General features: G+C 54.1%; 2 protein-coding genes across 6 annotated transcripts in view; one reads left to right on the top strand and one right to left on the bottom strand.

Moving 5' to 3' along the window:
- ANKRD11 (ankyrin repeat domain containing 11) overlaps window positions 1–13,936 on the bottom strand; it is a 129,436-nt gene extending 115,500 nt beyond the window's left edge. The window contains exon 1 of one of the 5 annotated variants that reach the window (XM_074550714.1): window positions 13,690–13,936. The gene's annotated coding sequence lies outside the window, so the exon portion shown is untranslated. Of the gene's footprint in view, window positions 1–6,386; window positions 6,528–7,690; window positions 7,771–12,465; window positions 12,800–13,364; window positions 13,385–13,689 lie in introns of those variants that run through there. The other 4 variants (XM_074550718.1, XM_074550715.1, XM_074550717.1 and 1 more) reach the window with 4 other exon arrangements.
- Window positions 13,937–20,183: 6,247 nt separating this feature from the next.
- Window positions 20,184–23,090, top strand: part of SPG7 (SPG7 matrix AAA peptidase subunit, paraplegin) — a 28,749-nt gene continuing 25,842 nt past the window's right edge. Inside the window, exons 1-3 of the mRNA XM_005496482.4 lie at window positions 20,184–20,479; window positions 21,107–21,209; window positions 21,678–21,767. Of these exons, the coding sequence (XP_005496539.3) occupies window positions 20,363–20,479; window positions 21,107–21,209; window positions 21,678–21,767 (310 nt within the window). The 5' untranslated portion in view covers window positions 20,184–20,362. The remainder of the gene's footprint in view (window positions 20,480–21,106; window positions 21,210–21,677; window positions 21,768–23,090) is intronic.

Below are 23,090 nucleotides of genomic sequence, written 5' to 3'. Positions count from 1 at the left end.
GCTGACCCTTTGCTGTGAGTACTGGTAAAGCAGCCTCAGCTGCTGGCCAAACCCAAGCGAGTGAACCTGAACAACATCAAGGACTGGTTTGGGTTGGAAGGGACCCTCAGGCCCATCCAGTGCCACCCCTGCCATGGCAGGGACACCTTCCCTGTCCCAGGCTGCTCCCAGCCCTGTCCAGCCTGGCCTTGGATCCACAGCTGCTCTGGGCACCTGTGCCAGGGCCTGCCCACCCTCACAAGGAAGGATTTAACCCTGATTTCCCATCTAACCCTTTCCTCTGGCAGTGGGAGCCATTCCCTTGTCCTGGCACTCCAATTCCCAGTCAAGAACATCCTCAAAGTGAAGCTTCCAAGGCAGCCAAAGACCTCAATGGCCACCAAAGCCTCTCTGCTCTCCTGGCTAGCAGGAGCCAACGTTTAACCCAATTATCAGCTGCAGGAGTCCATTCCCAGGCCACAAAGGGTGACTTAGTCACCTTAACTTCTACCTACAACAGTGCCATTCATCACCAAGCCTTCAGGGACACACCTTTGGGAAAAACACCTGGCAGGTGTGCAGGGATCCCTGCCTCAGATCCAGGAGTCCAAAAAATTGAATAGAACACAAGCAAAACTATGAATTAGAGAGTAATCAATACTTAGAGAGTTTATTATTTCATAAATTGTGAGGTATTCTGGCTGTGCCACCCAAGAGCTCAGAGATGGCAGTGCCTGGAGGCAGATTGCTTCACCTATCTACCTGCAGAGGTGCATTTGGGAACCCCAAAAGTGCCACTGGGGAACTCAAATGCTCAATTCTGAGTACTCACAGGACAACAGGCAGAAAAGGAGAGGAAGAATAAAAATAAAGCAAAAATGCAGAAAGTCTACTCACAAGACCCAAAAGTCCTGAGTAGAGCCAAGCTATTTTTCAGACTTGTATTAAAATTAGATTGGCCTCAGACTGTGAATCCCATTCACCCTTCATGAGCAGCAAAAGAGCACCAACATCAGCCAGTGACAGACACAGAAATGCAGAGGGGACCTCTACAACCAAGGCTCCTCCACACCCCCAGCACCCACTGGACTGAGCTCCCACACCTCAAAAACCAGTTTGTAACACTCCCAGCACCCACCAAAGGCACAGATACTAAAATCTGGTGTGTGGGTCTAGGAAAACAAAGCTTTGCTTCAGCCCTGCCTCCCCCCCTGAGCCCTTCCTCCTCCCAATGCCTGAAATAGGATGTTACACTACTTGTTTATACACCATTACAGAAAAACATGCTGGGTTTCTTCATCCTGCATTACAGAACAAAGCGTTACCCAATTCCCCTGTAAAGCACCAAGAAATAACTGTGAGCCCATCTGCATGGGGAAGCATCCACGTGCTGGAGAAACCCAGCATTATGTAAGCCATGGTGTCTGACCACAGCCAGGGAAGGACCAAGGCAGCTTCCCTTAAAACTCACCCCAAAATTCACTTGGAGGGTCTGATTCAGGGGACAAATGAAATTCATGTCCCTAAGTTACAATTTGAGGTTTCTGCCATCAGAGCACCCAGAGCAAAGAATGCTGGGTGGTTGATTTTCCATCCTGGAGCTCATCCCCATTAACCAAAAATGAGTCATTTGTTGATATTGGTGAGCTCAGTTTGAACCCATGCCACCACCACTGTTATCTCAGGAGTGAGAGGCAGCTCCTTCCAAGGATCCAGCAAAGGCAGAGATCAGCATCCCAGACCAGGAATCTGGGCACTGATAATCCTGGAGATCACAGAGCAGGTCAGTTTGGAAAAGCCTCTGAGATCACCAAGGCCAGCAGTGCCAGCACCACCACTAAACCATGGGTCACATCTATGTGGTTTTTAACACCTCCAGAGCCAGAGGGTCCCCCCAGCCTCTTCTTGTCCAGGCTGAGCCCCTTGAGCTCCTCAGCCCCTGCCCCACATCCCTTCCCTTCCCTGTGTGGGTCCAGCTCAGAACAGCAGCCAATAAGAGGTGCAAAACAGACCCCAAAATCCACAGGTAACAAATGTAATAACATCCATCTCTGTCCCCCTTCTCCCTGCTGCCAGCCAAAAGGAAACACAAAAACACAGACACATTATTATGAAAAGCAAGTCAACTTCTTGCACAGGGAGAGGGATAACAAATGTTGCGCTGCTCTGTTTCAAGCGTTTCAGATCTCAAACTGAACCCAGAAAAGAACATTACCAGTTAAGCTATTACAGCAAATGAAATGAAAATTGAAAATCAAGTCTAACCGACATTAAATTTAAATAAATATATCTCAATTCCAGGATCATAATACATAGTTCTTATGACAAAAAACTTCTGGAGAAGGGAAAAACACCCTGGGTAACTCTGAATATTAAGCTACAGTACCACAGGCATCTCACAGTTTATCTAAATAAAGTGTCTCCTGCAAAGAGCCCTGGTTCCTCCAGCGCAGGCTGCAGTGTGATTAACAGAGGTCCATTAGAGAGGCAATCCATAACCTGGCTCCTGTGAGGAGTCCCTGCCACATCCGTCTGCGTTTCCATGGCAACCAGGCAGGAAAATATAAAGCAAATTACAGTTAAATGAAAATTATTCTCCATGACAATATATGTTAATGCAGGAACATTTGCAAGGCCATTCCAGATAAAATGTTTACATTCACACATGTGTCTACAAAAATAAATAAAAGGCAGCTGGAGCAGCTAATGGATCACCCAAAGAGAAGGACCAGAGTCTTTTTTTGCTCCCCCTAAGTTTTAGTATGTTCATTGGAATAAAATTCTCCAAGCTGAAGAATACCCAAAGTATTTGCCCATTTCCAAGCAGAAACATTCTTTAAGGAACAGGTTTTCAGAAGATCTAAAACACACATTTCTGAATGTTGTGAACCTTTCATTTTCCTGGCTGAAAACAAAGAGCACATTTATGCCTCCCCATCCCAGCAGAAAATGGTTTCAATGAGAGGTTAAGTTTATATTTAGAGAGATCTGACTGAAACTGGAATAGTGATTAATTTTAATCAGCTGTAACTCACTGACAACTGGAAGGTGCTTTACACCTCAGAATTTGGGGTGCTGCCTCCACAGCTGGGAGAATCCATACCCCACCAGGGTTTAAAGACAGCACAGGCCACTGAAATACCTTCAGAAAACGCCACAATTAAGGCTGTAGAAGCTGACGGTACTCTCCCACCATCACCACTTAGCCTGAATAGTGCTTTTTTTGGGAATGTATCTCAGTTTGGGGAATCTATCTCCTGGAGCATGAGGGACGTTAATTGGAACGAGGCTCCTCGAGATGCAGCCACTTGGTTATTTTCTTAACTCCCTTGGCTCGAGCCCCAAAGAAGAGCGCAGAGAAAGGAAGGAGGTTGTGAACTGACTCACAGTGTGTGCCACTGGAACGCCACGTTTCCAGAGGGGCTGAAACACTGCCCTGGAAAGCAGCCCTGCCAAGTTCCTTTCTTTCCCATGGAAATGCTGTGCCCGCTCTGCACAGGTGCAGCTCTCTGAGGCAGCCCCACAAAGAGCACAAGGCACTTTTTGAAGGCGTTTGGGAGAGCTGGGAGCACAGAGCGGGGCATTGAGCGCGCTGGCACAGCCGAGCCCGCTGACCTCTGCATCTGCTCTGCCTCCGCCTACGGAACAATGCCGGCACCGTCAGCATCGTAACTTTTTATGGCACTGGGAAAACTGCAATCTTCTCCACGAGCCCGCTCCACCCTGCACATAAAACTGCTCATAGGTTCAGCCATAAAGCAAACGCCCTCCTTTGAAGTTGCCCCCGGAGCCCCGCGCACGTTGGAGAGCACAGAGCACTGAGGGTTTACATAACCACCCTGGTGGAAAGCATCCCTCCCCAGCAGCCAGAGCCAGGTCAGGGAGTATCTGGGTAACAGAACTCCTCACAGGTGAGCTCAGGTTACCCACACGCACACCAAAGTCACACAGCACCCAATATATTCCAGCCATGCTCCACTTTCCCCGAGGATCAGCTTCCCAGGCAGTGCTCCCATCATCACTGCAGCTCAGCACTGTCCCACAGCCCCCTCTCCTTCCCCTCCGTGGGATGTGCAGGCAGAGCAGGGCTGGAAGGAGCTCTGGACATCACCCAGACCCATCCCCTGCCGAGGCAGGGACACCTGGAGCAGGTGACACAGGGACACATCCAGGTGGGTTTGGGATGGCTCCAGACAGGAGACCCCACACCCTCCCTGGGCAGCTGTGCCAGGGCTGTGCCACCCTCCAAGGAACGTTCTCCCCCACGCTGAGGTGGAACTCCCTGTGCTTTAGTTGAATATATCTCCATACAATGCACAGAATGCAAGTATAAACAGTGTAAAAAACAAAACCTCACCCCTGCCAATGGAACCCCAGCAGCAGTTGCTAGGATCCTCTGCAAACCTCACTAATTGCTGGGATTGGGTTTCCAGGGAAGCTCCTTGCTGCAGCAGTGGAGGGGCTGAATGCTGTTTTCACAAAAGAACTTGTAAAACCCCAGGCTGCATGCCTACAACAGGCAGGATTTATATTCCAGGCACAAATCAGATTATGCTGCACACACCGTGCTCCCAGGGCTCCGAGCAGGTGGATCCCACCAGGATGAGCAGCCCTGCTGCATGGCCAGGCTCCAGGGCCAGGTTCCCTGCTCTCCCTCATGGGCTCCACCTCCCTTTGAGGAGATTTGACTGTGTCTGATACCTCCCTGTTAGAAAAGTCATTTTCTCTGTAACCACAAGCAAATGCCTGCTAAGGTGGAGTGAGATTCCAGGAAAAGCAGGCAGCCTGCAGGGAAACAGGAGATTCAGGGCTGCTGGGCAGCACTGCAGCTACAAGTCACCTCATGGTAGAGAGCCCCACTGCACAAATACAGAATAAATCCACAAAAGAGAGACTACAAGAGCAGGTCCGAGCAAGGACAGTGAGGGAGCTGCTCCTGTGAGCACACAGCAGCCCAAACATCCCTGCCTGCCCTCCCCACAGCCCAGAGCCTTCACCTCAGCACACCCACAGCCTCACTCCCTCCCACCGTGCAGACACAAGGTCCAGCTCTCCAGAGGGAGAGCAGGATGCACAACAACTCACAGAGAAGGAGAAAGGCAGCAACAGACGGGAGGGGACCTCGAAAGGCAGACAGGCTAAAATTAGAGACAGGAATCTTGGATGAGGGGGACCAAGGCAAGAGCAGAACCTCCATCAGATGAGGCTCCTGGGAAAGGGGAAGGACGGACACGAGGGAGAAGAAACATGCTGGTGGGTGAAGCAGGGGAGGCTTGCAGACAGAACACACTGCAGGAGGCAATTAAATTCGGCATTTTAAGACTACAGCCTCCAGCTCCCTAACCAAGGAGCTCTACTCAGCACACCAGCAAAGAGCCACAACGTTGACTGCTTGTCTGATCCCTTCCCCCCTGGACTAACTCAGGAATCCGTCTCTCACCACAGAACCAGTTTAACACCCCAGTGCCAGTGCTGATCACAGGGGAAGGGAGCTGAATTCACTGCAGAGCAGCTGAGTAACACAGGGCACCTCTGATCTCCTGGGAGAGCCAGGAACCTTCCAGGCTGCAGGGAAAATGAGGAACAGAGAGCCCAGAGCCAGGGGAGCCACCAGGCAGGACCCCAGCACATGCCAGGACAGGCCATGGCATGGAGGGAAGCCAGAGCAGCCAGCCCAATTCCCAACCCCAGCACATTCCCCATACGTGGCGACGAGAAACCACACCAACAAAAAAGGTCAACATTCAAGGAGAACAGGTTTTCATCTTCAAACCCGTGCACCCGACCCTTGGGCTGCTGAGAAGGTGAAGTTTCACACACTACATCCCCAAACTGGCTCCTTACAGCCCAGCTTGGATAAATGGATCTGCCTGTGCCGAGCTGCAGGCTGAAACCATGGAGCCAGCCCGGGGTGGGCAGCGGCCAAGCGCCATAACCGGAGCGCCCGGTGGCACCCAAACCCCCCAGCAGAGCAGGAGCAGGATGTTTGTGTCCCCCCACACACACCCCTTCCCTGCATTACCTACATCTCTTCCCAGCACGGCCACGGCTAATCTCATCCATCCCAAGATATATGGATATATTTATAGACAGGCTTACAGCTCCAGCACATCCCGGGCCTGACGCAACCGCGGAGCGCCGGTCGGTGTTGTTACCACAACGCTGACATTTCACAATCTGCCACAGCCACCCTCTTGCAGAACGTGGAAAACACCAGCCCCGGAGTGTAAAGTCTATCCCAAAGTGCTTTCCATGGGCTACAGTCACTGCCACAGTCAGCAGGATCCCAGCCTTGCCGCCTCCTCCCCGCAGCAGCTATCAGGAGACCATTCCCGAAGGGGAACTTCTTGGAACTTTATCTTGGCTCCTCCTGGACCCAGCCAGGCTGCAGAAACCCAGGCACTTACCAGTCATGGGGAGCTCCTGGTACAACTTGTTTACACAGCGCAGGTCACAGGACCGGCTGGAAGGTGTAAGCAGGATACAGTTTTTATGGCTCTGAACTCCTGCCCAGATAAGCCGATAAGGCCCCGCTGGGGGCGGGGAGCACTTTCATGTGTGCGTGATTTGAAAGGAAGAGGCACCACCAACTGCAGCTAAGCACTTGCTGCTTAATAATGAAGCTTCCATTCACCTCTAAAGCTATTTAATGCCTTTTTTTTTTTTTTTTCTGGAGTTCCTAATTACGCATCCTTTCATTTCACATCCCGATATTGAGGGCAGCACCGTGTTTCCAAGCCTCTGGCTGCCAAGCCCTCAGGGACACGCTGCCTCCGGATCCTGGTGAATTTTTTAGAGGGTAGCATCTCCCTTCTTGACTCTCTGATTCTTCCCCATGCCTGTGACACAGTTTTAGCAGCTTTGTGCTGCTCTAAAGGTAAATTATTCGAGACTGTTTCTAACCTGCAGAGCTGTCAGTCTCTCAGAAATAATTACAGAGGCAGCTGCCTCCAGCCTGTGCTTCCCCGAGCCTGAACCACCCTTCCGTGACACCCAAACCAGGACCACCTTAACGCTCCTCTCACAGCAAATCCAACACAGCACAAGAGCAAGGAAGATGCCTTCTCCCTGGAAAAACATCCATCCCCTCACACACAGCTGAGACAAAGCTGCTTTCACACATTCTGCAAAGTTTTCTGGCCTCTCCATTCTCCCAGTCAGGAAATTTCAGTACATGGCATTTCAGCCACATACAAACCCAGCACCAGCACAGACACACTTGCACCTAACAGCAAAATAAATATTTCAGTGTTTCCACAAGATATCCAGTGTTGTAACCTTTGGTTTCCGACTCCAAACGCAACATACGATCAATACCCTGCTCCTGCCACTGCAGTAATTCACAGAGGAAGGTTTATTTTAAAAACACTCATCGGGTAAGTTTGGTTTTCTTGGAGACAGGGGAAGAAAGGCTGCCTCCAGATTTGGAGAGGATAAATAATTCAATGCCTGAATGCCAAGGGCAGTGTGCACACATCCATATGGCAGGGACAATGCAGACAGTAAGATATGCTGCACATCACCACCCTGACAGTGCCTTCAACCCTGACCTAGAAAAAAACATCACTTTCTTCTGGCTCCAGCAGCCAGCTCCCTCCTGGTGCTGGAAGTGCCTCCCCATCCCCGGCTGCACTCGCAGCCTCTGCTCACTACAGCTGCACAGCAATGCCCGCCTTACCCACGCAACGAGCTCCAGAAAACGGGGACAAACCTGGAGATAGAGGTTCCACACGTCCTCTCTGGGAGCTCCCGCCGTCCCAGCCAGCGCTGAGTGGGGCAGGAAAAGCCAGGATGGTTTCTCAGACTCAGGCCTGGCCAGACACCGGCGGGGCCCAGGGGAGGAGGAGCAGAGGGAACGGGGAGGCCGCTCCTGCTGCCGAGAGCCAGCACCCACCCCAGCCCTGCAGGGGCTGCCACGCAGCCACCCTCGAGGGACAGAGGGACAGCGACCACGTGGGTCACGATGGACGGACACACAACCATGGAGGGCCCGCTGGACGGACACACAACCAGCAGGACTGTGCTGGATGGACACGGGGCCAAAGAGACCGTGGTGGATGGACACGGGGCCAAAGAGACCGTGGTGGATGGACACGGGACCAAAGAGACCCCACTGGACAGACACAGAACCAAACCAATCATGTTGGATGGACACAGGACCAAACAGACCATGTTGGATGGACACAGAGGTCCCACTGGATGGACACAAGACTACGTAGATGATGTAGGATGGACACAAGATCATTTAAATCATGTTGGATGGACACAGGACCAAACAGACCATGTTGGATGGATAAAGGACTACACAGACCCCACTGGACAGACACAGAACCAAACCAATCATGTTGGATGGACACTAAGGTCCCACTGGATGGACACAAGACCACGTAGATGATGTAGGATGGACACAAGATCATTTAAATCATGTTGGATGGACACAGGACCAAACAGACCATGTTGGATGGACATTAAGGTCCCACTGCATGGACACAAGACCACGTAGATGATGCAGGATGGACACAAGATCATTTAAATCATGTTGGATGGACACAGGGCCATGTAGATGCCACTGGATGAACACTAGAGCACACAGAAGACCGTTTCTTCCCCCAGAGAAGAGACAGAAGAACTGCTCACCATCCTTCCTGTCCTCCACAAGCCCCATGGACATCAAGCCTGCAGCCACAGTCACTTCACACTCCCAAAATTAACCAGCACACATCACCCTGTCTCACTGTCCCAGCTTGATGATCTGATCATTTCACTACATCCTACAACTTGACGAAAACATCAGAATCAAGACAAAGAATTCTGGAGCCCAAAATACCTGATATAATTAACTGCACTTTCCAACATGATTATTTCCTTCCCTGACCCCAATTATTCCTTCAGTTTATTAAAGAAAACTCAGATACAGAGCAACGTTAACACCCAAAGAGTCACATAAACAGAAAAAAAAGTCTGGGGGCACCATTACAAACAGACTTAATGGAACTCCAAGATTGGAAATGGATCTTGAAAGCTGTCAGATCAAAGCAAGATCTTTCTCGTGTAAGGACTGCATTACCCTCGGAGCCACAGAGCTAATACCATCTATAAAAATATTTTGCTCAAATAAGTGAAGAACAGCAGCGTTTCATCTGTCAAAAGGTGCGAGGCTTTTATGGGATTAGCCATTCCACATGCAGCATAAAAATTAGAGCAGATTTTTAAAAGCCCCCAGCTCAGCTGACGGAGACTCCACAGCCCGACGTGCGCCCGCTCTCTTCACATGCTCTCCACACCGAGCACATTTTTCACTGTTATTAGCATTTAAGCTTCTTTTTACTCTTTCTTTCCCCCCTTACTCTCATAAAAGATTACAAACTGGCATCACCCATAAGCAGCCTCAGCTGAAGCACCACCACCCAGACTCAGAGAAATTAAGATTTTTAAATACCCAACGGTTGCCTGAGAAAATACACCAGAAAACACCAGTTCTCACACAGGGAAGCTTAAAAAGTGGAGTAGAATGTGCTCAAAACCAGCCTCCAGACCACGGGCGCTGACGGCTTCCCACCCCCCTTCCCAGCAGGATTCCAACGGCAGCGTTTTGCCCAGATTTTAAGGCTGCACAAACCTGCTTAGGACGCTTGTGATTTGAAATAATTGCCTACACAAGCTTTCCCCTAACATTGATGGGAGTATTTTTTATGGCCGTGCATCGGTGGCACACAAATTACGTAACACTTGGCTGAGAACCCTCCGAAAAAGCAGCTCTGTGCCGCTAATCCCTCACGCAGGAAGGAGGAAAATATTTAAAAGCTGCATACAAATCATTCCTGTGAGTGTCGTGCAGACTGGTTTAAATTAGATGGGGTAAAAATATATGTGAGCTGATCACGAAACACTGGAATCTTTGCTATGGAGACACCGGTTCCTCTCCGCAGCCTTTTACAACCGAAATACAGGGAATTCTCCCCGGCAATGCAAGGAGCACACAGGCACCTTTACTAGAGCTCATCAAGGAAATACGAGGAGAATAACAACCCCCATGTAAATATTTTCCAGTATTATTTGCTTTGCTGTACTGAAAAGCAGCAGTACCTGCCACTACTTGCTCTGGGTCTACCACCATTAAATCTTAATACCCAGGAGGAATTTCAATCCGTAAGGCAACTGCTGAGCCTGAAATTCAGGTCCAGGGCAGGAAGAGGGGCAGACCTCCTCAGAAAGCCGTCACTCCATAATTTTACAAAATGTAATTAACCAGCTCCGGCCCTGTGCCTTTCCTTCCCTAGGAGAAGGATTTCTTCACAGAGTAATTAGCCTGTCCCAGTTAAGACTCAAGTCACCATACAACGTATTTTCCCCAAAACAAAGCCACATGCACTATTTTAAAAAAATATTGCCATTTCCTCACAGCCACTTAAATCTCTTCCCAGCTTTTGGCTTAGTCACTGCCTGGATCTAAAACTCAGTGAAACCAACCCACCACTGTGGGAGCCGCTAAAACCCTGGGTTTATTCCCACACTGGAGACACTTCATCATTCCAGAGCACTGCCTCCTTTTAATGTATAGAAAAGCTGGAGGTAAGGGAAAAAAAACCTCTTAGTACTTCAAACACATGTCCAAAAGCCACAACATAAAGACAAAGAGGACAGATTAAACGCTGTAAAGACACACTCGTCGGGAACCTTCCTTTGAAGTGTCTGCAGGAAACACTGTCATCACGCAGCCATGTTACAATTACACAGTTAAAATAATCAGCACCAGTTGTAAGTAGCCCATCTGGTTCCCTGGAAAGGGAACACTGCTGGTACAGTATTGATTAACACGACGAGTCTCACTGACCCCAGAGAAATGCATTTGTCTGCTCTGCTGAGCAGCGGAAGAACGCGGCACGACGCCGTGCTACGCTTGGCTTTGTTCACGAGCATTTGGGGGGACTCAGTCCGTTAAAACACGAGTGGAAAATAAAATAATCTTATCAGGTTGCCTACCACACACGAAGGAAAAAATTAAGCCAAAGGGTTTTTGCTCTGGGGCTTTTTTTTAACATTTCCTCCCCCATCCAAACCCAGCATTCAAAGTGGACAATCTGCAGGTTTAAGTCTGAGAAAATGCTGTTGCAACATCATAAAAACAAAAAGCTGCCCATGGGGGGGGGGGGAAATCAGCTTACTCTGAACCACGCTTTTTTATGAAATGGAGAAACAGACAAGAGTTCATTTCCAAAAGCAGAAGCAGAACTGAGCAGCAGAACCAAGTGTGGAACACGAAACACAACATCGCCAGTTTTCAGCCAGCGCCGACATGGCCGGGGCTCCTCGGTCACTATTTACACCAAGGACGAGTCAAAATCAGCCTTGGGAACCGAGGGCTGGCCGTGCTTCCCGAGCCCTGCCTGTTGTTTGCTGCACGGGCAACTCGCTTTGCTGCGAGTTTGGCAGCCCGAGCCCTCGCACTGACTCACACAGCCCGGGGTGCCACAAGCCCCGGCTCGCCGGACGGGTTCACAGCAAAGCCCTTCTGCAGGCTGGATGTGCCCCGGCAGGCCCGAGAGCTCCCGGAGCACCGGGGAGCCCTGCCGGAGCCAGCGGGACCCGGAGCTGCTGCGGGCCAAGGCTGAGCCCGGCCGACCCCGGCACAACCCTGGGCCCGAGCCCGGCACAACCCTGAGCCTGAGCCCGGCACAACCCTGGGCCCGAGCTCGGCACAACCCTGAGCCTGAGCCCCGCCGAGCCCGGCACAACCCTGGGCCCGAGCCCCGCCGAGCCCGGCACAACCCTGGGCCCGAGCCCCGCCGAGCCCGGCACAACCCTGGGCCCGAGCCCGGCACAACCCTGGGCCCGAGCCCCGCCGAGCCCGGCACAACCCTGGGCCCGAGCCCCGCCGAGCCCGGCACAACCCTGGGCCCGAGCCCGGCACAACCCAGGCCAGAGCCCCGCCGAGCCCGGCAGCCTCTGAGCCCCGGACGGGCTCGCACGGAGCCCCGGAGCTCGCCCACCCCTCCCGGGCAGCCCCTGCCCTGCCGAGCGCTTCCCACGGACACAAAACAGGGCACGGAGCTCTGGAAGCAAACGCCAGAGTTTCCCAGCCACAGCACGTTCCATCTCACACTACTCCAACCTGGAATCTGCCAGAAAATCCAGGCTGAAAACGCCAACTTTTCTCATTTTTAAGTTAATCAAGTTAAATATTGAGCTCTTAGTAGGGCACGCACAAAGAATGCATCGATGCTGTTGGGAAACATGTGAGAGTTAATCTCCTTTTCCCTCTCCATGACTCCGTGGAGTGGTTTTCCCCCCACAGAAAAAGGAAATAATTGGAGTCATTACATAAAAATGTTCCATTTTATGAACAAAACAAAAGAGAAATACACTGAACTCCAAGTTCCTTAAAATTATATAAATCTCAAGAAAGCACACAGCTACTACAAGGCAGCACAGATGTTTTCACCTAAAAATCTTTGCCTACAGAGAGGGTAAAAATGATGTGTGTACCCCATTTCAGAAGCCATCTCAGGAGGGAATTTTGCTTCAAGAGCTGCCTGGAATTCGCTCTCTGCCTATAGAGCCGTGTCCCCAGTGGTGAGAGAGCACTTTGTGTACAAAACCAGGAGGGGGGAGGAACCCTTTCCTGCAACTGGATATCAAAACACATCCCCGAGCCCGGAGGAGAAGCCAAGCCGTAAACACACGGCCCCTGTGCCTCAATGAAGGGCCCGTTCTGAGCCGCGCAGCCCGGACAGCTGCTCCCTCTGGGAAAGGGCAGAGGGCACCGAGGGCTCGCCTCATCCCCGCTCCCTCCGAGGTCATTTGCCTTTCTAAACACGAATCCATCCCCGGCCTGGGGGAGGCTCGTCCTGGGCTGCAGCTGTTTGGGCTTTTTTTTTTTTTTTTTTTTCTCCCTCCCTCTCCTCCTTTCTGCTAAGGGGCAAAGGTGTCGAGCAGCCCCTCCCCGGCACACAAAGGCTCCTCGGAGGACAGAAACACGGAGCGATTTAAAGATTAAACTGAGAAATAAATGGAAGCGGCTGGGCTCGGTGCGGCCCCGGCCCTGCGCACACACAGGCAGGGCTAACGCCTACCCGGGGATGATGAAATGGGAAACGGAAATTACCATTTCAGACAACTTTTGGTATTGTTCCTCCCAGCGCAGCGCTCACCCCAAAACGCATTTCCCCCCCCACCCCGCACCCCTGCGAAAAAACATCCCCACCCCAAAAACCGGGGTCCGGAGGGCGGGGGGGGGGGTACCCGTGCCGCGGGCTCGGCTCGGAGCTCCGAGTTCCTCCCACGGCTCCCCACGAGCCTGAGCACCCCGAAACACCGACCGGCCCCGGGGCTCCCCCCGCGGCCCTCCGAACCGCCACCGCCGCCATCCCCCCGCAGCCGCTCACCTCCTCCGCCGCCCCCCCAAAATCCCAACGTCCGCTTCCCACCCGCGCTGCGGCGCTTCCTCCCCTCGAGCCGACCCCGCGCCGCCCCCAGTCCGCACCGGGTCCCACCTCCCGCCGCTACCGGTGCCCCCCGTCCATCCCCCACCCCGGCCCGCTGCCCCCCCGCCGACCTCGGCCCCCCCGCTCCAGGTGCCGCTCCCGGTGCCCCCCGCGGCCGCGCAGCTCCTCTCTCCGGGAGCCCCCCGGCCCCTCTGCCCTCCGCCCCCCGTCTGCAGCGCCCCGGTGCCCCCCCGGTGCCCCCCCCGCGCCACCCGCCCGCGCTTACCGGTGCTCGGTGCTCAGCGGGCCAAGGGCAGCCCCGCGGCGGAGCGAGGCCTGCGGCTCGGCCGGCCCCGCCGCATAGAGCGGGGGCTGGCGGGGGTTTGGGGGCGCCTCTGGGGGCTCCGGGGGTCCCGGGGTCCGGCCCTAGCGCGGGGGGCGCGCGCCGTGGCGGCTCCGGGCCGCGCGCTCCATCCCCCGCGCGCCGCTGAGACGCCGCCGCTCATTGGCCTGATGAGACGGCGCCGCTGATTGGCGGGCGCGGCGGTCCGAGGTGGGGGGAGGAGCCGCGCCGCCCCCCCCTTTCCCAGCCCGGCGAGCGCGCGGGGGGTGACGGGAGCGCGGCCGCGCGCGACGTGTCCCGGCAGCGCCACCGCCCATTGGCTGCGCGCGCCGGGCAGTGCTTCCGGGGCGGGGCCTGCGGGGAGAGGGAGGGGCCGGGGACCCCCCGCGAGCGGGACCGGAACCGGGAACGAGACCGAGACCGGAACCGGCACCGGCCCGCAGGGACGTGCCGAGCTCCGAGACCGGGACAGGCCCCACAGGGACCTGCAGGCTGAGCTAAGCCCCGGGACTGGCCCCGCCGCGCTGCCCCGGCATTGTGGGATCACCGGACCGGGCACTCCTGGTTGGCAGTGGCACCGGGCGGTGGTCGACGCTGTCGGTGTTGGCACTTGGAGCACCAGTGTACCCGGAAATCGGTGTTGGGACAAGGCGCCGGTTTGGGAGGTGCCGGGGCACCCCTGCTCCAACGGCACACGGACACAGCGCTCGGCTCCGCTCCGGGCCCGGTCCTCCGTCACATGCCCACGGCAGCTCCCGGTGCCGTGTGTGCCGTGTCCCGGCAGGGCAGTGCGGGGTGACACAGCTGCCATGGTGGGGGACAGCCGGGGGATCCCCCCGGAGAGCACAGGGACACGGACAGGGACAGGCTGGCACAGCTGCTCGCTCCTGCCCACGCCAGGTTCTGGGGCTCCTTTCACTCAACACCGAAATGCTTTGTGCAGCTTTTACGTGCAGGGTGGTGCCTCCTAAAAACGCGCTTTGAGCATCTCCCAAACAGGTCATTCCGGCTGGATAATGTCAGTGATTCCCTCATTCTCCTGGAGCGTTCCAGGAACGACTGCTTGACAAGGTGCTGGTTGATGACAGGCTGGGATCCATCGGTCACAAGTGGAGTTTGGGCAGGAATTGTTCCCTGTGAGGGTGGGCAGGCCCTGGCACAGGGGCCCAGAGCAGCCCCTGATCCCTGGCAGTACCCGAGGCCAGGCTGGACGGCGCTGGGAGCACCTGGGGCAGTGGCAGGTGAGAAGGGATAACTTTGGGGTTCATGCAGCCCAAACCGTGGCCCTGTTGTGCTGTGTGCCTGCTCTGTACCACACCCAGTGCCCCAGCCCCTGTGTGTCACCAGGCAGCAGCCCCGGCCAGGAGCAGGTCCCAGCCCTGCCGTGGGTGGCAGAGCTGTCACCACGCGTTGTTCTGGTTGCCAGCATGGGGAAGCCTGCAGGCAGCAGCTCTGCCATGACCTCATCTGGAACACTGCTGGGTTTGAAACCCCTGTGCCAGGAGCGGGGCTGGAACTGGGGTCTCTCCTCTGGCACGTGCAGGGGGTCACACAGCTGAGGGACAGCTCTGGTGTGCTGGGGGTGCCACAGCCCGGGAACAGAACCCCCCTGCGTGCTGGGCTCAGCAGGATGCAGTGCCTCAGAGCATGTGGCCAGCTCTGCTGTTAAATAACAGCAGGAGAGAGGTTTATTCTGAGCCTGTTAAGCTGGTCCTGTGCCCCACTTAGGCTTAGTCTTTTTATCTCTACCCATCTCCCTGCTCTGTAAGACCTACTAAACCAGTGAAAAGAAAGGGGTTGGGGTTTTTTTGGCTGCCTTTCCATTAAGCTTCTTGTGACAGCTCCCTGCAAACGCTGCAGGTGAGGGTTGGCCTCTGAGCACAGGAGAGGGGAAATACATGTTTTCATTCCCTAAATATAGTTGTCTGTAACTGCTTCCTTGACAACCTTGAATGTCATCCAGGTCAGAGATCCAGTGCTGGGGAGGAAGTTAAACCCTTTCTGTGTCACCCTGACCTCTTTCTATTTGAACACAACAGCCTGGTTCAGGGAGGAACTTTCAAGTACTTAGAGAAAGAAAGCTGACAGCAGGAATGGGAGGATTATTTCCTTGGGGGCTGTTCTGCTGGTTTGCTGGGTGAGACTTGTGTGATGGGGATGTTTAACCTGCCTGGCTTTGTTACCCTAGGCTGGCTTTTGCTCCTTAATTGCAATACTTAAGACAAAAAAAAATATATTACAGTCAATTGTTGAGCACCTTTGTCCTTTGATAAAGGTTGTAAGCTCTTAAATCCTAAAATAAAACAAATACCCTGGTGCTGAGGAGGAAAGAGAACATTGTGTGAGGGCAGGGAAATTAGGCCACTTGGGGAATGTGCTTTCAGGCCTATTTCTGTCTGTCCCAGCGAGCCAAGAGGACTGACTTTGGGGACAGAGCTCCTGACCCTGCACTCCTTGCTCTGCCACTGCTCCCTGGCTCACTCTGGGGGTGGCACCTGTGCCAGCCCCTCACCTGCTCCAGCAACCTGTGGGTGACCAAACTCACCTCAGTCCTTCAGCAGCTGCGTTGTGAGGGAAGGAACCATCGGGCCAGTCCTGAAGTGAAAAACTCCTGGGCTGTGCTTCTGTGGGTGCAGCTCCCTGCTGATTCAGCTCCTCACAGGATGGAGGGGTGGCACTCTATCTTTAACAGATGAAACAAGGTGTGATTTATGGCTGGTACAGGGTAAACCCTCAGTGACCAGTCAGTGCCAACATGGCAGAGGCCAAGAGAATAAAACTTGAGAAGAGCTTTGATGAGGAAAACCTTTCCTTTAAGCTTGGCTCATGTTTTAATTAATGTCATCTATTAACATTTTGAAGAGAAATGGGTTTGGCAAACCAAGCAGCCATTTGGGAAGGCAGTGAGGAGTACAGCTGCTGTACTGCAGCAGGAACCTCCCTGGCTCTGTACAGACTGTTTCACTAAATAAAGCTGCTTTCAACCATCCTTGTATTTCTCTGCTGTTGTTATTGTTGTTAAGGACACTCCAACTTTAGCTGTTCCACCTGTGATGCCATAAAGAAATAAAAGTGTGGGTTTTCACTTGCTTTATAGTGTGGTGGCTGCTCAGAGCTCTACAAGAGGTAATTAAGGCTGAGTTCATGGAACAGCTCTCTCATATTCCAATCTGCATTGTTTTGAAGGTCTGACTCCTTGGCACAGTTTGCTTGCCCCCAGATCTGTGTGTTTTGAAGGTTTAACTCCTTGGTGCAGCCCACTGAGCACCCAGCTGAGTCCCAGTGAAGCACCAGGACTGGGATCAGGACAGGCAGAGCCCACGGCCCAGGAGCTGATGTAGCTCCTGTAACAGCAGCATTTCTGGGTCCCTCAAAGCTGGGAGCTGCTGCTGTGGTGGGTAAAGCCTGTTTGCAAGGCTCCCTGCAGGATTTACTTACGCCCGTGTGAGGAGTGGTCCGTGGAGCTTTGTCCCTGGTGCATCCACAGAGGATGGATTTGGGGGAAGCGCTCTCCTGCTGCTGGGTAAACGCCTCTATTGATGTTCCAGGTGTGAACTCCTGACAGCCCGGCTCTAATTACTGTTTTTATCATTCCTAATGACAGGCTTTAGGTTTCCAGGCTGCTTATGGATTTCAGGGGTGTGGAGTGACAGTTGCTCACTCGGAGCTTAGTGACCTCCTCCAGTCTGAGGGCTCTGGAGATGGCTTCAGCCACCTCCTGCACACAGATGGGCTCCTGGCCTGGCCGAGCCCTGCTCACTCCAGCAGCTCCCCGGGGAGTGCACCCTGCAGAGTCATCTGCTCTGAGTCACGACAGCCACCTCCCTCCCCCTGCTCTGCCCTTTGCTCTGCTCTGCCCCTCACCCTGCCCCTCTCCTTGCTCTGCTCCTCTCCCCTGCTCTGCCCCTCTCCGAGTGCTGCTCCCTCTCCCCGTGTTGGCTTTCCCGGAGGTTCCTAAGCCCCGGCTGGCAGACGGAGCGGTGGCTGCTGTGGGGTGGCCGAGTCCCCGTGGTCCCCCTGCCTCCAGCCATCTGTCACCTGCCTGTCTTACACTGTCAGGGCTTTAGAGGTGACCCCGAGATGGATTTGTACCCCAGTGCCGTGTCCCAGGCTGGCCCCGGGGCTGGGGAGGCTCTGTGCCCCAGGGAGGGGCAGTGTCAGTGCCCATGGAACTGGAACTCGCTGCGATCCCAAGCTGTTCCTGCAGGAGTGAAAAGGTGTGATGGGCTTGGGCTGGCTCATGGAAAAAGGCTGAGCAGCTCTTTCCTGGTGAGGAGTTTTACTGTGCTTGAGGGAAAACCGTGTGGTCTTTTAAGCACATCCTTTGTTGCTGAAAACCCTAAAGCTCTTGGCCTTGCTGTGCTGAAGGGGAGCATCTATCCCTTGACCTTGATTTGTCATCTGCCAAGAAGTAATCAAAAAAATCCCATCTGGTGCACGATAGAGATGCACAGTGCTGGGGCACGCCGGGAAGCTCTGGGCCCTCGGAGCTGGGTGGTTTGTCCTGCCACAGCAAAGCCCTGGCCCAGCTGCTGGAGGGAAATTTCACCCTGTGAAAGGGCTGAATTTACCTTCCAGCAGCTTCAGCCCTGCTTGTAATCCTTGATCCATTGAGGAGAAGTCTGTGGTGGTGCAGTGGCCACCTAATTCCAGGTATCCATTTACCCCCCTGGCAAGGTGCTGTGTGGAAATGAGTCAGGGATGGGCTGGGGGGGCTGAGGAACTTCCCAGCCCCAGAGGGCAGGAATGTCTTACAGGGAGCCTGGAAACAGGAGAGGTCAATTGTCAGACAGAGCAGAGCTGTGTTTCCCATGGAAACTGACTTCTCTTGGCCTGAAAAGAACAAGCTGTGGCTGCTAATGCTGCTTCCTGCTCCTAACCTGCTCAGGAGATAAAGCAGGGATTTCAGCCTCCAATCCAGCACCTTTCCCCGGTAGTAAATAGACGTGGCATTACTGGGTGATGTCATGGCTGGAGCACATCCCAGCAAGGCCAAGCCTGGATCAGGTTATATCTGGCCTCTCAGAATATTGGCTTACTCCCAAAGGAGCATATTGCCAGTCCAAGGGCAGTGACTGAGGCCACCTTTCCCAAGGTCACCTCTGGCACGCACAGAGGGGACAGCCTGGGCTGCCCACGCAGGGCAGAACCTCCTGACCCTCCTTCCTGGCACCACTTTGTGTTGGCACCAGCAAGGCAAAGACCCCCAGCCCTCCTTTGGGGAGTCATGGAATGGCTTGGGTGGAAAGAGACCTTAAAGCCCATTCTGTTCATGGGCAGGGACACCTTCCACTGTCCCAGGGTGCTCCAAGCCCCACCCAGCCTGGCCTTGGGCACTGCCAGGGATGCAGGGGCAGCCACAGCTGCTCTGACCAGCCTTCCTGGTGCTCTGTCATCTGGTAGCCTTGGAAGCACAGTGTGAAAAAAGGGATAGAAATTGTGTGAACTCCAGCTCTGTGGTGTCTCTGTAAATAACCAGTACTCCCAGTTCAGCACAGCTTGGTCACATCCAGGCCTGGATCTTCCAGCTGGGAGCCAGCACAGCCTCCCTGAGTGTTCCATGTGGGATCTGTGGGTGGAGGTGCCCCCAGCTGCCACATCCCCTCTGAACAGCCCTCATGTACTAACTGGCACTATCTGTGTGTCTGTAAATCAAACTGTTTGATCCAATCAGTGACACAGAGAGATTTCCAGGCGTGAGGGGACATTAACATGCCAGGGATGGGGCAGCCACAGCTTCTCTGGGCAACCTGTGCCAGGGCCTCACCGTCCCCCAAGTAAATATAAATTTCTATGTATTTGTTCACTCCCTTTCCCTCAGAGCACAGTTCAGTCCCTCACTCCCACCCATCGCAGACACTCAGACTGTTTTCTACCAGAGCTCACTCCTACCTCGGGCTGTCAGAGGGGGAACCTTCCTCAGCAACAGCTGCACAGGGAGGGAGCTGCTCTCTTTCCTCGCTGCTGAAGCTAACACTGCAGAGTTTGTTCCTTCTTTTCCCAGGCATTACAATTACATGGGATTATGAGGGATAAAATCCCAGAGCCGGGCCGGTTGTGTGCTCACACCACCAGACTCCAGTATCAGGCCTCCCCAGCGGTGGCTGCAGCCTCCTGCTAACCTTGCAGGGACCCTCTCGCCCCTCCCAGCCGTTTGTTCTCCTGCCTAAATAACTTGGGCCCAGGCCAAGGCCGGGCCCTGGCCCCCCTGGAGAGCCCGGAGAAAGCCGGGGCTGGTGGAGAACCGTCTGCTCAATGATACGTGAGCGGGCCGGCGCTAGTTTGGGGCTGGCCTGCAGCGCAGAGCCCGCCGGAGGAGCGGCGGGAGGGGCCAGGCCCTCAGGCCGTCCGCGGCCCCTCAGACCGGCCCCCCCCACCCCGTTACCGCGGGAACGGCGCGACCCTTCCCGGCAGCCCCCGCGCGCCGCCGCCACCATCTTAAGGCCTGGCAGCGCGGAGCGCGCCCCCGCTTCCAAGATGGCCGCCCGGCCCTCAGCGGGCGCTTCCGGCCCTGCCGAGGCCGCGGTTCTGGTAACGGCGGAGCCGCTGCGGCCCGGCCCGGGCTCGTCCCGCCGCCGCGGCCTCTGAGGCCTCCGGGGAAGCGGGAGTGGCGGACATGGCGCTGCTGCTGCGGATGGGGCTGCTCCGCGGCCGCTGCGCCTTCTGGCGGCCGCCCGCCGCCGCCTGGGCCCGGCCCCGCGGCTCTGCCCTCGGCGGGGTTCGCGGCCTGCAGGTAACGGGGCGGTGGCGGGGCCTCACCGGGCACCGGGGGAGGAGAACAACGGGGGAGAGGGGTGTTCGGGCTGCTTGGGAGGGTCCTGTGGTTGTGCCGTCCCGAAGGTCCGTCCTGTCAGCGCTGTTGGGGGCTGACTTGGGAAACAACGTGGAAATAATGGAATGATTTGTGTGGGAAGGGATTTTATTCTTATCCCCTGCCATGGGCAGGGACACCTTCCACTAGCCTAGGTTGCTCCAAGCCCTATCCAGCCTGGCCTTGGACACTTCCAGGCTTTACATTCTAAGAACTGCTTTCCAACATGCCTTTAGAACAAAAAAAAAAAAAACAAAAAAAATCCAAAAAAAACCAGATACGGAGAGGAAAAAGATGAGCTATTAAGTGTTTTGAAGATAGGTTGTCTATTTCTACTTGTGCTTTCTTTGCTCCGGGTTATAAACATTTCCTAAGTCAGGTGGGAGGTGCCCAAGCAGGGATCCCATCCAGGGCTCCCAGCTGCAGTCCTGACACTCACCCACAGCATTTCCCTGCTCAGGAATCCGAATCTCAGGAAGGCACACAAACCTTCAGCAGCCACGTTACTGTTCCAATTGTTGTCTTGTTTTTCTTTCTCTCCTTCCTCAGAGCCTCCTGGCACCAACACTTTCCCTACCACGTCAGGGTCTCGGCGGAGTCCTGACAAAACAAATCATAATCCGGGATCCAGTCAGACTTTGGAATCTCCTGGGTGAGTCCTGAGGAGCAGGAAGGGAAAAGGTCTGATTTCATAAGGGAATTGACCTTTCCTCGCCTTCCCCCTGTGTTCCTGAAGGTGCAGCAAAGGTTCTGTTCCTGGATGTGGGAGCTGGGGGTGTTTGCAGGGATCCAGGGTTGTGTTTGGTGCCAGGAATGAGCAGTGGAACCTTCCCATGAGGAGCTCAGGGGATTAAAGAAGTACTGGGGTCGTTAGACTTTGTGTTTGTAGCCTTTTTGGGCTTTTATTGGAGTATTCCCCAGCATGATTTAATTCCATTATCTATATTTCCTTGAATGAGTGTTTCCAATCCCAAGTGTTAGGCTGTTCCTGACTGCCCTCACCAGTGTTAACAATGGTTGTGCCTTGGGAATTGTGTCCATGGTTCAGTGCTAAAGAAATTCCTCCAAATTATTTCCCTTGTTGCCATCAAAACAACCTCTGACCTGTGCTTGCCTGCAGGTAGCACTGCCTGGTTTGCTACATCCAGCTCTCGAGGGAGTAGCCAGAAGAATAGAGGATTCAAGAAGAAATCCCCACAGGAGGAGGATGGTATGTGTGTGCCAAAAATTCTGGGGTTTACTGAAACACAGGGAGGAAAATCCTCCTTCCTGCTTCCCTGTACCTGCACCTTTCCCCTGTACAAGCCTGGGGCTAGGGACAAGCTGGAAGGAGTGTTTTGGTTTAGGTGATGGACTGGAAGATACAAGGCAGATGATAGAAATCCTGGAGTGGTTTGGCTTGGAAGGACCTAAAGCCCATCCAGTGCCACCCATGGCAGGGACACCTCCCACTGTCCCAGGTGCTCCCAGCCCTGTCCAGCCTGGCCTTGGCCACTGCCAGGGATCAGGGACAGCCCCAGCTGCTCTGGGCACCTGTGCCAGGGCCTGCCCACCCTCCCAGGAAGAATTTCCCCTAATATCTAATCAAGGGATGACAGATCATGAAAGTGACTCTTTGTGGCCACTCTGCTTCCTGTGCAAATCTCCCCACTGCTGTTTGCCTTGGCAAGCCCCTTTATGAAGGGGGACAGTAATATTACTTGGGGTTTTTTTGGAGGTTTTGTTGTACAGCATTTTGGCTTAATAAATTTGTATTAACTAAGCCCAGTTATTTAAGCTGGATTTGGTTTTACTTGCTTATATTTCACCTACCTTCAATATGGAGATACCCCTGCTTTTAGTGAGTCACAGAATTTAGATATAAATTCCTCAAAGAGCTCTTAGCTGTGTTACTAATTTTTCTTGCTTTTTCTTTTTTAAAACAGTCTTTTTAGATATTGTTTTTTTCCATGTCTTACTCTCCTAAGCCCTGGGCATGTAAAGAATTTTTTGAAAATGAGATTTAACCTGTCAGTCACAGAGTGGCTTGGGTTAGAAGGACCCATAAACTCATCCAACCCCCTGCCAGGCCTCCAGAACTTTGTACTGCAAGTTGGGAGGCACTAAATGTCATTACAGACTGTAATTTATTATCTAAACCTTTACCTGAGTATCATCAGATGGCGTGAGCACTTGGCTTTTGCTTTGTTGTGCTTAATAATGGAATCCTTTTGGATTTTTTGCTTTTGAGGTCAGAGGTCAGCTGCTGCTGACAGCCTGGCTGGTGTCACTGCAGTGTCCCTATGGCCAGAGCAGTGGATTTCCCTTGATGCTAACGGGGATGCAGGGTTCAGTGGGGGGTGAGTGCAGCTCTCAGGGTCCTGGGAAGGACTGCAGTGTGGAATTGGTGTGTGAGGCCAGGGCATGGCTGGGCAGGCACCTGGCAGTGCTGTAGCTGTTGCCATCAGTACCCAGCAGCACGCTGTGCTCCGTGCCTCTCCTCCTGTGATGAATGGACAGCCTGGCTCTGGGAGGGGACTGCTGCCCCGAGTCT

This window comes from Zonotrichia albicollis, chromosome 13 (assembly GCF_047830755.1).
Source record: "Zonotrichia albicollis isolate bZonAlb1 chromosome 13, bZonAlb1.hap1, whole genome shotgun sequence".
In the NCBI taxonomy this organism is placed as follows: domain Eukaryota; kingdom Metazoa; phylum Chordata; class Aves; order Passeriformes; family Passerellidae; genus Zonotrichia; species Zonotrichia albicollis.
The sequence above is the reverse complement of the archived record's forward strand: the minus strand, read 5'-3'. Positions and strand labels throughout refer to the sequence as shown.